Below are 15,889 nucleotides of genomic sequence, written 5' to 3' on the forward strand. Positions count from 1 at the left end.
CTCATAAACACTTAATGGCAAAAACGACCTTAGGCCTGTCCCTAACTGGATCTTTAACTATTAAGTATACACAGTGTGTCATTATTGTGCCAATAATTAATAAGTAAAAGAGAGAACCTTTTAGTTTTAAAAACAAATCTATAGCATTGGGACAGTAAGATAGATGTCATGTCAAGTGTGTTTTCAGTGATTGCATGTTCATATGATGTAAAATGCCGCAGGGATCATCATCAGGAAAGGGTGGATTTCACTCAAACACACACACACACACAAAGGGGCAAACACAGCAGTGTGTCCAACTATAGTGGGCATAAATGGTGTGCAACACTGCCGCCCTCTGGCCTAATTTGGATTTAGGCCTACATGCTTATGGTCACTCTGATGGCCACACTGTAGTTATATCAATAACTAGCAAACTAAAGTGACACCAATTATGTCCCCTTCCATTTCACTCAGGCCTTTCAGAGAGAGTGAAGTTGGGGATAAATGGTTCAGTTGTAACCCTCAATATCACCAAATATAAACATGTTTGAGTAATATCATGCTCAGAACCATGTCTTGCACACCAAGATATGACAGTTTCAAACCCTTTGATTTTGAGGACAGCGTGTTTTTTGAAGTAAGGTATTCAGTGTTTTATTCTTCAGGTGGTACCGCCATCAGGTCTGATCTAGTAACTGAACAAATTCATGCATTTATCAGTAACTTTGGCAAAATACACATTGTACAAGTATTAAATATATGTTTAATTGTTTATTAACAGAAATAACATTTTCCTGTTTATATATCCCCTTTTCCTTTTCTTTCTTTATATATTCTTATGAACAGTTTCAACCCTGCGTCGGAGAGCTCCTGAATGCACCCCTCCCAACAGCGGAAGAAACCGGAAAGAGTTTAGTGGCAGTTCCGGTTTCAAATGTGCAAAGATGTCGCCGTCCTCATTTAATTTTGTCGAGGCTAAAGACAAATTTACGGTGAGAAATCGCTAAATTGTCTTTTCTTGTGCACATGTTATTACATGCCGTGTGTCGTAATGTAAGTCATAGCTAGCTGCTGCGCTTGTTTCTCCAACTTGAAGCTTCTTCTCGTACTGTTATCATAGCAGGTAGCAGATGCTAGCTAAGCTAACATAACCGCTCTCTAACGATGTATTTTCCCTTTTAAATGTTTTCTCATTCTCTCTCACACACCTACAGTCTTCTGCCAGATTTGCCCTAGCTGGTAAAACCAGCAAACCTTTGATAAACGCTTTCAACCAGATCTCCGGCAAGTAAGTAATGTTTAGTTAGCATCTGTAATCATAGGTAATAAATACACCTAATTAGCCTCTTTAATTAGTCGGGTAACTGAGCCATGCATGTGTAGTAATCACCTGTTTTTCGCCTATGTTACAGTGAGACGGAGAAGAAAACCACACTTGACCAGGCTCTGAGGAGCGTTCTTGGTGATCAGATTGTAAGTAGATTCATGCCTGTTTACTTTTAGTTTTTTCAGTCAACCTCATTAATATAATCTGATTTATGATGGAACATGAAAGTGTGAAATAAGTGTTTTTGTCTGCAGATTGAACAGAAGGCGAGCTGTGATGACTACCTGTCTCTGATCTACCTGAGCATTGACGCCGTTACAGAGGGTATGCTTCTCATTCAGCTGACTAGTGTTAGATGGTGTTTGATTACACACAGGATCCTTACATACAATAAAGACTTGAAGCGGCTGACATTAAAGATAAATCATTGCTGAATACCACATACTCTGCATGTTCCTGATTAAAAGAAAAGAAAGTACAATGTGTTCAACACAAAATTAAAACTGAGACACTAAAAGCGGCCTATACAAAACCTATACCCATAAATGCCATCATTAAGAGATTCCTATTTTTTTAAAAAAAAAACAGTGATGTATTTCGTGTGACAGAAGATCAGTAAAACATTACATGGATCACACTACCCAAGCAAATTTAGAACAGAATATAATTCTGATGACAAACAAACTGATTCACTCAACCATCAGGTTTGGAGAAACTGTTGTTATTGAATGATTGTAAAGCATTTATTTCTAAGAAAACTGACTGAACTGCTATTGTGCCATTGTGTTTTATTATCTTAAGTCATAGGAGCGAGGTCTCTTACTGCACCCAAAGCTTAAGTTTTGCGGTGACCAAACTTTTACCATCTTCTTTCTTTCTCTCCGTGCAGGTATCTGCTCTGCTACAACACCTTTCCTTCTGCTGGGAGATGTACTGGACTGCCTTCCTCTTGACCAGTGTGACAAAATATTCTCTTTTGTTGAGGAGAATGTCTCCACCTGGAAGTCGGTAAATAAGCTAAAACCTCTCTATAAAGGCAGTTGAAATTATTTGTCAAACATAATCTAGATCATGTGATCACTATGTTCTCTCCCTTTCCCTAGAACTCATTTTACACTGCTGGGAAGAACTACTTGTTGAGGATGTGTAATGGTAAAGATCATATCTCACACTTGTAGATCAACCAGACTTTAATGTTTAGCAGACAGAACTGTTTGTAATACACCTCTCTGCCTATGTAGATCTTTTGAGGAGGCTATCCAAATCTCAGAATACAGTATTCTGTGGGCGAATCCAGCTTTTCCTGGCACGCCTCTTCCCTCTGTCTGAGAAATCAGGTGAGAACAGCATTATCTGTATATTGTGTTGAAATGAATAAGACCATAACAACCCCTCATAGCAATTTACAATAAATAGTTCATTATGTCTGGCAACCATGCTCATGCGTCTCTTATTACATGCTTGTTCTGTTCTGTTTGTGGTTTTCCCAGGTCTCAATCTACAGAGCCAGTTTAATCTGGACAACATAACAGTGTTCAATAAAAATGAACAAGACAGTACTCTCGGCCAGAAGGTAAAATGTCAACAGCTGATAAAGATTGTGAGCATTTTGAATTTAATCTAAAAGTTTCAGTTTGATTAAATTTTATGGTTCCATGTTTATAGCACACAGAAGAAAAGGAGGATGGTATGGAGGTGGAGGAGGGAGAGATGGGGGAGGATGATGCTCCTGCACCATGGTAAGTTTAAGTCTTTCTATAATACACCATGAAGTTTGTTCATGTGTTTTTTTATTTTTATTTAAATGACACTTTGGCTTGCACCTGTTTTCATTAAAATAGAATCATATTTCATTTCCAGCTCCATTCCGATCGACTACAACTTGTACAGGAAGTTCTGGACACTGCAGGACTACTTCAGAAACCCTGTGCAGTGCTACGATAAATTCTCCTGGATGACATTCCTTAAGGTGAAACACCTGACCACAAAAGCAGAAAGACGTTTTCTCCCTCACTGTTCATTTGTCAGATCATAACGAACACCAAAGCAGATGTTAGAAAATAACAACTCGCTGCTAACATGAACTCCTGCTTGTCCTGCTCAGTACTCAGATGAGACGCTGGCAGTGTTCAAGAGCTACAAGCTGGATGACATGCAGGCCTCCAAGAGGAAACTGGAGGAGCTGAGAGCATCTGGAGGAGAACATGTCTACTTTGCCAAGTTCCTCACAAGTGAGAAGGTGAGACAATGATATTTACACTTGGATTTATTTACAGTTAGTGTTATTTTTTTATTTGGCTTTGAGACTGATCAAGCTGGATGACATTTGAATTCATGCTGTAAACAGTAATCTGGTGTAGTAGTCTCATTTTTTCAACACAATCTACTGTTAATATTTTTATTTGCTAAGTTATAGCAAATGATAGTGATTTTGTGAATATCCAACAATAATATCAACAACACAAACATCATTAAATGAATAAAGTTTTGCAAAAAAAAAAAAATTGTCCTACCGTGGACAAGACTACAATGTATTCATTCTTTTCACACTGTGTTGAAATTACTGTTTTCCTTAAGGTTTTACATTTATTCTGCTCGTGCCTTCACTTGTTTTTTTGCTTGTAAAGACAGATAGTCTTGCACAAACATGGGTTTAACATTCCCACATCATTTTTTTTTGGTCTCCTCAGCTGATGGATTTGCAGCTCAGTGACAGCAATTTCAGGCGGCACATTCTACTTCAGTACCTCATTCTCTTCCAGTACCTGAAGGGTCAGGTCAAGTTCAAAAGGTGAGGCATTCCTCTGACCTTGTAGGACATGAAACAAACTTTCCATTTGTGTGAAAAGAGACATCAATCAGTTATTGGGATTCATATTTTGTATGTCTTTGTGCTTGTACAGCTCCAGCTGTGTCCTGAATGATGACCAGACCACGTGGATAGAGGAGACAACTAAACTGGTTTATCAGGTCAGTCCTAAATCTCATTGACATAGATGATTGACACTAATAGCTACTGTAATTCATAAACATGTCTCACTGTCTTCACTCGCTTATCTGTTTTTATGTTAAGATTTACCTGGATCATTATAGACCTCCAGTAGGTAGTAGGTAGACTCAGCCCACAGAAATCAGGAAAATCATTTTTCCACTTACCACCAGCCGAATCTAGCCATGCCGAAAACTTTGGTTGGATTTGGTGAGGTTCTGAGATATCTGTCATTTAGACAGTTTTCCTTTTTTTTCTGGTCTGGAGTCCAGAGAGAGAGAGAGAGATAAGCCCAAACCTGTTTTAATCTGTCACTGTTCTGTTGCAGCTGCTGAGAGAGATCCCTCCTGATGGAGACAAGTTTGCCACCATGGTTGAGGTAAGCCATGTTCTGGCTATACTGATGTTAAATGTCAAATGAGGTTTGTCTGTACACACTCGTTCTGTAAAGGTTATTGTTAGAGTTCTCTGTACATTAGTTACACTAGAAATGTTTCTCATTTTTGACAGCACATCCTCAACACAGAGGAGAACTGGAATGGCTGGAAAAATGAGGGATGCCCAAGCTTTGTGAAAGAAAGGTACAGCAACCTGAAGTTCAAACTCAGTTATGGCAAATAATTATTTTTTGATTTTATTTATTTATGTAATATATATTTTTTAATTTAAATTCATTATTTATTTATATGTTGATAAGACAGTTTTTTACAACAACTGAATGCCGTCAGCTTTGGGCTGTCATGTCAAAATGACCGGTGGATCCACTTGTTTCCTATTTAACAGGACAGTAGATGACAAACCCAAAAGACCCACCAGGAAAAGACAAGCTCCAGAAGACTTCCTGGGAAAAGGGCCTGACCGCAAGATCTTCATGGGAAAGTATGTAATCTAATACAGCAGGGCTGAGAGTTGCTTTTATGCCTCTGTGCCGGCAACAGCCATGGCTAGAGGCATTATGCTTTTGGTTTGTCCGCCTGTTAAAGCATCGTACTGGTTGTTTCTCAGAGAGCTCTGATCAACTTTAGAAATACCACAGAGTAAACAACAGGTATTGGGATGGATGCAGACTGAAACATTTCAAGAACGATCAGATGCACCGCCACGAAATGTAGACATTCGTGTTCGTCTCAGGATGAAACCAGTATTTTGGTTTATCACCAAATCTGCAAAACAAATGACATCCCCATCAACCTCAGCCGCACGTTGTGTTTAGTGCCAAGTATGAAATGTTAACACACTCCAGCCATATTTATTTATCCATCTTTAAAATGAGCAGTACGACCTCACGGAGCAGCACGCACGTTCTGTCATGTTTGTGTGATCTGCTATTTACAGTGCCATTATTAAAGTTACACTGTGAGCAGAGCTGGACGTGGACCAACACGCAACACAACACATACAACATGCACATGTACCACATCCTGTGTGCAGCAGATGAGGCAGCTGCTTTGACAGATAAGAAGGACAAAGGTTGTGAAACAGAACAACAGGTTTCTCTCCTCTTCCTTTTATCCCTCTGTCTATGCAACATACACACCAGCAATTGTCTTTCTACACTTGTGAGGACCCCATATTTACATAATGCATTCCCTAACCCCTTAACCATCACAACTAAATGTATAACCAAGTCTTAACCTTTCTACAGTCCTTTGAAATCGTGTGATGACGGTCCAAAATGTCCTCAGTGCAGAAATATCATCACTGCGGTTTAAAAATGAAATTGGTCAACATAAAGTTAGCAGCACAGACCCACAGACACACACTGCTTTGGCCTCTTTATTATTTCCATTAGCTAAGAGTGAATTTGCAGGTCAATTTAAAGAAGAGCAAATGTCCCAGACTTTTTGTTTCCTGCAAGACGCACTGAAAATCTGAAAAAACCTGCCATTGTGCTGTCTATGCACTGCAATTTTCAGACATCAACTGTCAGTCAAGCAATGCTGCATCTTCTTCTTCCTCACAGCTGCTCTCGTCTTTGTCTGTTCAGCCACGGTGGCTAATGATGCTCATAATATCTGTAGCAGTTCCTCTCCTGTGTACTTAAAGTAAACAGAAATATGGAGCAAGTTGTTATACAGCACATATTCATACTGTGTGTGCGAAACAAACTCTATGAGCATTGACACCATGAAAAGCTGTGGCTGAGCCATAGCTCAACTGAGTAATGATGCAGGTGGATACAGTGGACACTCTCTCAGGTGATTTCAGTATTCCAGCGATATCAAGGGATTAGTTAAAATGCCATTGAACTTAATAGTGTCAGTGGAGCTGTTAAGTCTGAGGTTTACTTCCATAATTTAAGCTCCTCTGTGTTTTGTTAGTGATGAGCTGACTCGACTGTGGAACCTGAACCAGAACAACATGGACGCCTGCAAGTCAGACAGCAGGTGAGTGGTTCGGAAAACAAGGTAGCACTTTTCCATCTACGATCACATTCGGCCTTTAGTATAAATTGTTTTTGTTTTTTTTCCAGAGAGTTCATGCCATCACTGGATGAATTCTTTGCAGAAGCCATTGAACAGGCTGACCCTGCTAACATGGTGGAGGAGGAGTACAAGTAAGTTGGTTCACGTCCTGACTGAAAGTCAATTTGCAAGAACAAAATTCTGTGAAAGTCCAGGACCATTGGGGCCTAATTCCTGGTTTCCTCTCAGTATCTGTTTGTGTTCTTCTTTTGTTTCTTCCTGTAAATCACTGCAGGGTTGTACGGAACCCAAACTATGGCTGGCGTGCTCTGAGGCTGCTGTCCAGGAGAAGTCCACACTTCTTTCAACCAACTAACCAGAAGTTCAAGAGCCTGGCAGACTACCTAGACAGCATGGTTAGCAAACTGGCCAAAGAATTGCCGGTGAGGGTTTTTTTTTTTTTGTTTGTTTGTTTTTTTGGTAAGGAAAAAATTCTGCCCACAATAACTGTTGAAACTAATATCCTAATTTTTCTTCCCCAACATGCAGAAGGATATCCCTTCTGAAGAGATCAAGACAGGAGAGGAGGATGATGATGATAATGGTGACAATCTTCTCAAGGACAGCAACGACAGTGAGTTTTGAATATTCACTCATTCATCACGATATCCTCTCTATCACGGTCACATCTACCTTTACAATCATACGCAATGGCCCTTACATAAATGTGAAAATTAGCTTGAACCCAGCTTGACCTCTATTTTTTTAGGTCCGAGTTACAATAATTAAATCACCTCATCCACCACGTATCCGCTCATTTCCATCCTTTGTAGATGGAGTCTATTTTTATCCTCCCTATTGTGTCTTTATTTTTTCCAGGTCCGAGCATACAGAGCAAGCTGGTGACAAACCAGCAGATGGATGACATAGCAGCCAAACTGGGCGCTCAGTGGAAGACGCTGGCTTCTCATTTGGAGATGAAGGCGGCAGAGTTGCGGGAGATCGAAACAGACAGTGAAGATGTTGACATGCAGGCCAAACTGCTGCTTGTCGCCTGGCAGGACAGAGAGGGAACACAAGCTACAGTGGAGAGCCTGATCACAGCTCTCAATGCTGCGGGATTCTCCCAGATTGCAGATAGCCTCAATGAGGCTTGAAGTAGACCATTTATTACTTCAATCAGTACCTCCATTACATTGTTGCCGCATCCTTTTTAATACCAAAACAATTGGAGACTAAAATTTTTGTATGTAGTTGAAAACTGTTTTTTCACTGTAGAAAATCCAATAAATGTTTTTCTTTTTTCTAATAAAACATTTATTAGACCATTCATTATCACATTCTCACATAAAAGAATCTCACATTTGGTATAACAGTTTATTTTCACCACCTATGAAAAGCAGTCAGTCAATAACTTATTACAGAGTGTTGATGGCCAGGTCTTACACACTGTGGCAGGGTGACAGGAAACCTGCATGGAGAAACAAAGTGAAGCATAGCAGTTTAAAGGTATAGATGTTATAGTCTGTAATCAGTGTCAGCAAGAACAATGTTCAAAGGCTTCTCGAGTAAACCATCATGGTTGAATCTCAAGTCTTTATTTAACTGCACACAGTTCACCACAAGGACAACCTGTCCTGAACCAGTTCCCCACACACTTCCCCCAAAAGAGCATTAGTGAGATTTTGGCAGAAATAAGCTCATCTGTCACTACATCTGAGAACAATTCCAGGAGATGATGCAAGCCAAGCACTTAAGACCTTAGACTGAACCCAAATTTCCCAGAGGGTCAACAGGTGAAACGAGGACAGATCTTTACAGTGTTAAATGAAAATCTCCATAATACATCTGAGAAGATACAAGCCAGAATGTCAAGAACAACAGCTTGGCTAGGCATTTTTGTACAAGTTGATTAAATGACTAAAGAGAATATTTTGCTTTTATGATATGAGCACCTTATCAAAGGCTTTAAAAAATATACAATGTGTATAAAACATTTAATGAAATTGCAGAGCTAGACTTAAAAACCTCTTTCAAGGATCCAGTCCAGAGATTGCCTCTTGTCAATCTCCAATTTCAAAGCCCACTGTGATTTAATATTTAACACCATTTGACAGAATTTGTTTTACAAGCATCCGTGTTGGTTACAAAAAACAAACCAAAAAAAATTAAGGTCATCAGATCTTTAAAGACACCAGTTTTATTGCACATCTATGCAGACAGTGCTTGGAAATGGCAATTTGTATGTGTTGGATGTTGTCTTTGTCTTCTAGGAAATCTTCCACAGCTACTGTTCCTCTTCAAGTATTTCCAGGCGCCGGGGACCGTACAGTAGAACGTATGCTATATGCCAGTCTCCACCACCGGACAGTCGCAGGATATCCTCTGGAGACACCACACTCACCTTGTCATCATCAAACTTGACCCACTCATCTATCAGGGAGAGAGACCAAAGGAAAAAGGGGAAACAGTGAGTTCCTGAACATCTGTGTACACTTAGGAGTAGGTTCCTGTGTACTTTGATGATTTGTGACTGATATGACAAGTCCTAACACAAACATGCCGAATATGCCACAGTGTGAAACATCTTTGGTTACCTTCTTTCCTTTTGACCCATCCCACATAGTGACCTGATGAGCTAGAGCGGCCTTGGTGTGTCAGCACAGCCTGCAGGTCATAGTAGCCGCTGTTGTTGGATCCAAGGTCTGCAGAGAAACATCAGCAGCATGTTACAACTCCTTCAAGTCTGGTTCAGAACTGACTGATATGGACAGTGTTAAAAGGAAAAACCATCTTCAAATGCTACTAGACAGTCAAGTATAGTACTTGGTGTAGTGGGACTAAGTTTTGTGACAATGATATCCTGGGGGGACTTTTAAAAAAACATTTAATTATGACCTTTGTAAAGGTCAGGTCCAACAAGCACTAGTTTTAGCAGTAAAAGAAAGCTGCCATGTGCCTCTTGTAAACAGATTTATAGTTAAATATTGAATATTGGTGGAAAACCCGATGATGATGATGATTCAGACAGCTGAACACATTTAAAAATTGTGTGTATACACATGTCCATATTTATTAGAGGATTTCTACTATTCTATGCTCGGCAATTGCATTGTTTCTCCTTTTATGTGGTGAGATTTTATAAACTTCTAGAAACAAGTATTGACAAAAACATTTGTTAAGTGTCTTGGGTGGAATCTCCGTTGAAGAAGTGTACAGAAGGTGTCAGTGTCATGTCTCAACATACCATCAGGGAATGAGAAAGGCTCATATTTCACTTCTTTTGCTGCATCTGGCTTCTTCATCAACTGATCAAAAAAAAAAAAAAAAAAAAAGTGATACACTGTACAGAACTGTCAATTACACAGTATGTAAAAGTGGGAGCTTTCCTGCTACTAACAGACTGGCCTTACCTTTTGCTGCTGTTTCTCTAGCTTCTTGTCTTCGACTTCCTTAAACTTTGACCTGATTGGCAGCATTTTCTCCTGGACCTCCGCGGTGCACAGCTCATAGACATCCAGCATGAGTGGGAACTTGACATCCTTTACAAAGAGACAATACGGTATTGTTTCAGAATTAAACTGCTACTAACAGTGACCTCTGTTACAAGAGATTTCAGTGACTTAAGACAAACCTTAAGGACTTTTGCATTGACAGACTCCTTCTCTTTGTAGTAAAATCGGACCATCTGAACAGTCAAGTAGGCAGGGAGACGGCTGAGTTTTGACTAGTGGAAGAGGAGGTTTAAAAAGAATATCCAGAAGGTAAATAAATTTCCAACTCCAGTTTGCATGTAGACAAGATCAAATCTTTCAAATGTCCAAGGGAATTTTTAGGCAAAGAAACACTTACAGATTTTATATACAGGGCATTTCTTTCCAAGGATGGAGACATTTTTGTGATTTCTTCCTGCAGTCTCTGCAGAGATACAACAGGCAGAAACATTATTGGATCCTCATTACCCAGAAGACAAACTAACCACGAGACAGTTTTCCATATGTCTCTGTGTTTTTCTGATACATACCAGCCTTAGACCTGTTGCAAGGTATTTGACCTCTTGGTTGATGAAGCAACTGAGCTGGAGCTGGCTTTCCTTGCCCTTGATTGGCTCCTCCTCCTCAGACTCTGTGCATTTCATGCTGAAGAAAAGAGTTAAGAAAAAGCCTGGGAGAGTGACGCTGCTCGGAGATCTTCACTGGGTCTAACTTCATTTCAACACAACTATGATACTACAACATTGCTCTTATGACTCAGACCATACTGGACAAAGACATAAAATGAGGTCATCTACAAAGGCACACTGCAAGGATACGAAGTTTCAAATTCTACACCAAAATACTGGTCGATGAAGTTCTTCTTCGTAGAGGCAGAAGCAGCTCCACTCTCAGTTTCCGTCTAAATATTGAAAGAAGCAAAATGTTATTTTTCCGTAACTTATCAATCACAGACATCCTTTCATACCAGTTCATTCTAAAAACAACACAGGATAAAGTAAAATAAGGTTTACCTCCATGGGAGTCTCTGGCTCTAGTGGCTCCAACTTTTGCTGAAGCACTCTCATCATCTGCAGCCAGCACTCATTCGCATCCTGGGAGAACAACAAAAGCAAATTATGTGAACACAGGTACAGGAGATATGGCTATATCAATTCAAGTGATATTGAGTGAAGAACTGTGGTGAAGAGTCTCTCACCTGCTGGAGGTACTGTCCCTGGTCCCCCTTCTCAGCAAACTGTGGAAAGGCCATGTGAAGGAACTGCAGCAAAATAATGGGTGGGAGGCTGGACGAGGTCTTGTCCATGGTCTCATATAAGTCACGAAGAGCTGAGGATGCAAATATATATATAAACATTAATTTTAGATGTGTTTGTAAATTTAAGACAAATATATACCTGGTATTCACAAGGTTAGGGATTCACTATGCCTCATACCTGCTGTGATATACTGTGATGGTGCATTAGCCCCTGAAGATCGCAGAGCACCTGAATACCTGTAAAAGGAGACAGATGATTTCAGCAGGGGCAAAACCACAAAAACAAGGTAAAGAAACTGACGTCTTTGAGTGAAAGACAAAGAGCAAATTTCAAAAAATTAATTTCAGTAATGTAGACCACTTTGAATACAGTGTCCCAATCTTCTGAATATATTACTTAGACCCAAAAATAGCAAAAAAAAAAACCCACCTTCTGAGGGCAGTTTTGAGCTCTGGCACAGAGCGCAAACACTGCACTGTGGCGTTCATGTAACAGGTGTTGCCCAAGTTTGTCAGCCCACAGGGCAGCTCCATCTGATAATAATAAAGTGGGATAAGTTTCTCCACAGTCAGTGAGGTAAAATACAAACAAAAAATATTTGTTATAATAAATTAAAAGACACTGATGATTATTTTCTTGTGAGTAATGTCATCCACTCCCAGTGATGGAGGTTCCTCCCATAGCACAGCTATGTAAAAATAATTTGCAAAAATCTAGAAAATGCCATTTTTCCTTTCTACATTTTTAAAAGGTTTTCGAAAATATCAGTAATTAACAGGTTTATTTAAAGTACCCCACAGTTTCCATTAGTGCTGAGTAGCTATGGTGAGTCATTCTGCCTTGAGGAACTGCTAACATAAAATGATTACATTTGTGTGGGCTTCAATGAAGAGCCCTTGATGCTGGCAACATCCCAGGCAATCAAATCAGCAAGTCTCTTCCCTTTAAAACATGACTCTCTGCTATGAGGAACTGATCATTTCCTGAGTGAGATGAGACTGCAGACCAAGCAGCAGCACAGCATCAGGTGACAAAGCAGTTAGTAATTCATACTGAACTTTGCGTTTCTTTCCTCAGAGAAAATATTCTGTCAACAATGACAGAAATTCATGACAATAACAAAAGAAATTCCTTGTCATGACTACATTTCTTCCTGAACCACACATATGCAGAAGTGATGCAACATGTCATTTTCAGCAGCAGATGCACTCAAATATATAACATATACATACACACACACACACACACACACACACACACACACACACACACACACACACACACATATATATATATAGTTTATTATGTTCTCTACTTGGTAAACATCACATTGATGAAAACGCATCTAAAGAGGCCACGTCACCACAGAAAGCAACAATCACCATATTTGTTTTGGGTGTACTGGTAATTTCGAGGCTTACTCACCGCTGAGGCCAGCTGCTCCTCAGTCATGTCCTCCACAAACATAGGCCGGACAGCAGGCTCCTCAGGCAGGGCATCTGCTGAGCCCATCATCAGAAGAGTCATTCCCTACAAAAAGAATAGAAATATACAAAAATGTACTAATTCATTTCTTAAATGCTCTACAAACTATGCAGTGTTTATTACAGTATATGTTTCCAAAATAAGCTTAACTACTCACATTTTTCAGTTTAATGTTTCCCCACTCATCATCCTAGAATGGACACAAGACATAGATTAGCTCCTGAAAAACTGCTCTAAATTGTCAACAAATCCCAAGAAAAGACCATAACAAAGCATTAATACATCTCTCAATACCTTATGACACACAGTACCACCTCCATTTTTCCCTACTTTTTTTTCTTTAAAATACTCACAGATGTATAGATTCAGTGTTTAAAAAGGCTTGGTAAATTTCTAAAACAGCTGGGCACTACTCAAACAAGACTAAATGTATTTGTCTGGGACTATTTACATCTGTGGATTAATACACATTTGATGCTCTAGTGAATATTCTGCAGCAGGACAGAGTAAAATATGTGGCATCATCTCAAATTGAACAGCAGTGCCCATATTCAGCATAATAAAGGAACATGTCAGTGCATGCAATGGTGTGGTTCAATAATGTGTTTTAATTGTTTTTCTATCTAAAATTCTTTCACAAGTAGGGTCAGTTAATATGATAGTTATTAGTTTTGGCCTTTTCATGGAATTTGTAGACAACTAGAAAATATAATGAATGCTGCTTTATATTTTAATAAAAGTAAAGCCATAACAATTTTTTTAGGAGTCACTTCAGCACCACAGTCTTGACTGTTGTTTACATGAGTACCTTCAGAGTGCCTCCCTTCACCATGACCTTCTGTCTGTCTGGCTGAACTCCTGTCAGGGCAAAGAGCTGAGCCTTGAAAACCATGGGTGGTTCCTCAGTGTTCAGCTCTACAGCATCAAACTTCTCTTTGCCCCATTTCACATTTACTGAAACAGAAACAGTGGAATAGCACATATCAATACGTTAGCCGCAAAGGGTTGGGGCTAGAAAACAACACAACTTTGTCAAACTGCTGCCATGTATGACACAGCATTTAGTTAGGTGAAGTAAAGCCTTTCAAGAAATCGTGCAGCTAACGGATTGTCCAACTCACTGTCGGGCTAAAAGCACAACGTGAAAGCTAACAAATATACAGCTGTTTGGCTGCCAATTTAATGCAATAAAGTGACCGATTATCCATTTTATAAACTTATTTATGATGACTGTCATTTTATAGCAGCAAACTCTTGTTCTTTAAACACTGTTGATCTCCAAAAAGCCGCAGCTGCAGTAGAAAGCGTACAAACTGTACACTCATGATTTGGCTAGCTTTGTTAGCAGTGCTACCTGAGCTAGTAAAGCGTGATTCCGTTATTTACATACTCGTTCTTACTCTTCCTACTAAGGTTCTTACTTAAACCTTAGTAACTACTTAACTGTTACATGGCTAACCTAACTAGCTGAATCCTTAGAAACTTATGTAAGATGACTGTCATTTTATAACAGCAAACTCTTGTTCTTCAAGCACTGTTAATCTCCAAAAAGCCGCAACTGCAGTTAAAAGCTTACAGACTGTACACTCATGATTTGGCTAGCTTTGTTAGCAGTGCTACCTGAGCTAGCAAAGCGTGATTCCGTTATTTACATACTCGTTCAAAATTAGACTTGTAAATGGATGAAAACTACAGGAAAACAAGTAGAGTGGCTACGTTATGATGATACACAATGACCTTAAACAACTACTTAAACCTTAGTAGCTACTTAACGGTTACATGGCTAACCTAGCTAGTTGACAGTTAGCTAGTTGTTCAGTCAGATGGCAGTTAGCATAGCCGGCTTCACCTGACACATTCTCTAAACACCGCTAACAAACAGCAACGCGGTTGCAGCGGTGCAACAATTTTGTATGTACTCCTAGTCAAGATATTGTTTATGAAATAACTCCACCAGTGGCCTAATAAGGATGAAAGACTACCTGCTACCGTTAGCATGCTAACTGCATACCATGCTAAAGCTAGCTAAGCTAACAAGCTAATGTAATTTACGCTACTGCAATTAAACACGTGTAAGTATTCGTGTTTTTGTCCTCTTTGTCCGTGGCAATGAATGTGTTGTGTTAAAATGATATCATACCTGTAAACACCGGCATGTTTGGCAACCTTTACTTCCTCAACTCTTATTTTTTCCTGTTTCAGTCCACCGGGGCGCGAATGAAGAGTTGGCTAGTTCTCAGTCTGAACTTCATTCAAACAGAATGACGCTGCAACAACACGCTGGGAACTTATCGATGCGCTCTAACATCTGCAAGCCACCCTGCTGCATTCAACGCACCCAGACTAAACACACCCAGATTATTTTTGCCCAGATCATTTGAAGACACATTGATTACAGTATTTATGAGGGTCAGGGTTGCTGTTGTTGTTGTTGTTGATGCTTGGTCAGGCCACAACACCCCCGAACATGAAAAAAAAAAAATCCACCTGATCCTGTGTATTCTGCCATTGATGCACCGCGGATGGATTAACCTGCTGGGCCCCTATTCCTGTAAATAACCCATATTCATTCCACTACAAACACTTTTTCTACGCTGAAAAACTACCTGGACCAACTTTAACTGTGTTATAATTTGATTAAGCATGAACTGGATTATAATATACAATGTGTAAGCACAAAACTGAAATAATGAAAGGTCATTTAAATAGATTTTAGCACTTTAGACTTGGCCTCAAAGTTAGAAAATAAAACACAACCCTTCTTAAAGCCCTTAAAAATTAAGATATTGTGCTTCTGCACTACACATCCCCAGTTTTCAATTAAACTAATACAAATCAGCTGGTACAGTTAAATCTGGAGCCTTCAGAGCCCTAGGGGCAGTTGCCCACTCTGCTTTGATAGTAACCTAGTTTTGGGATGGTTCCATTTATGGCCTGATGATAAAATA

The 15,889-nt window shown here is 39.6% G+C and overlaps 2 protein-coding genes across 2 annotated transcripts; one reads left to right on the top strand and one right to left on the bottom strand.

Annotated features, from left to right (window-relative positions):
- The first annotated feature begins 834 nt into the window (after positions 1 to 834).
- On the top strand, positions 835 to 8,017 carry thoc1 (THO complex 1). Its single transcript, XM_071492094.1, has 21 exons — positions 835 to 974; positions 1,197 to 1,270; positions 1,395 to 1,455; positions 1,564 to 1,633; positions 2,199 to 2,317; positions 2,413 to 2,461; positions 2,551 to 2,646; positions 2,800 to 2,882; positions 2,975 to 3,048; positions 3,170 to 3,278; positions 3,414 to 3,548; positions 4,000 to 4,100; positions 4,213 to 4,279; positions 4,627 to 4,677; positions 4,809 to 4,879; positions 5,082 to 5,177; positions 6,620 to 6,685; positions 6,772 to 6,855; positions 6,999 to 7,146; positions 7,253 to 7,337; positions 7,583 to 8,017. The coding sequence occupies exons 1-21, from the start codon at positions 927 to 929 to the stop codon at positions 7,858 to 7,860; spliced, it is 1,965 nt and encodes a 654-aa protein (XP_071348195.1). The 5' UTR covers positions 835 to 926; the 3' UTR covers positions 7,861 to 8,017.
- Positions 8,018 to 8,279: 262 nt separating this feature from the next.
- Positions 8,280 to 15,265, bottom strand: usp14 (ubiquitin specific peptidase 14 (tRNA-guanine transglycosylase)). Its single transcript, XM_071492095.1, has 16 exons — positions 15,082 to 15,265; positions 13,750 to 13,895; positions 13,099 to 13,131; positions 12,882 to 12,986; positions 11,886 to 11,989; positions 11,634 to 11,692; positions 11,396 to 11,526; positions 11,211 to 11,291; positions 11,016 to 11,098; positions 10,728 to 10,842; positions 10,556 to 10,621; positions 10,338 to 10,430; positions 10,117 to 10,245; positions 9,951 to 10,011; positions 9,301 to 9,408; positions 8,280 to 9,136 (listed from the first exon to the last, which is right to left on the bottom strand). Exons 1-16 carry the CDS (start codon positions 15,095 to 15,097, stop codon positions 8,991 to 8,993), a joined length of 1,476 nt encoding a protein of 491 aa, XP_071348196.1. The 5' UTR covers positions 15,098 to 15,265; the 3' UTR covers positions 8,280 to 8,990.
- Positions 15,266 to 15,889: the final 624 nt, after the last annotated feature.

This window comes from Trachinotus anak, unplaced genomic scaffold (genome assembly GCF_046630095.1).
Source record: "Trachinotus anak isolate AG129_WGS33_773 ecotype Australia unplaced genomic scaffold, CSIRO_AGI_Tana_v1 ptg000012l, whole genome shotgun sequence".
NCBI classification, from domain to species: Eukaryota; Metazoa; Chordata; class Actinopteri; order Carangiformes; family Carangidae; genus Trachinotus; species Trachinotus anak.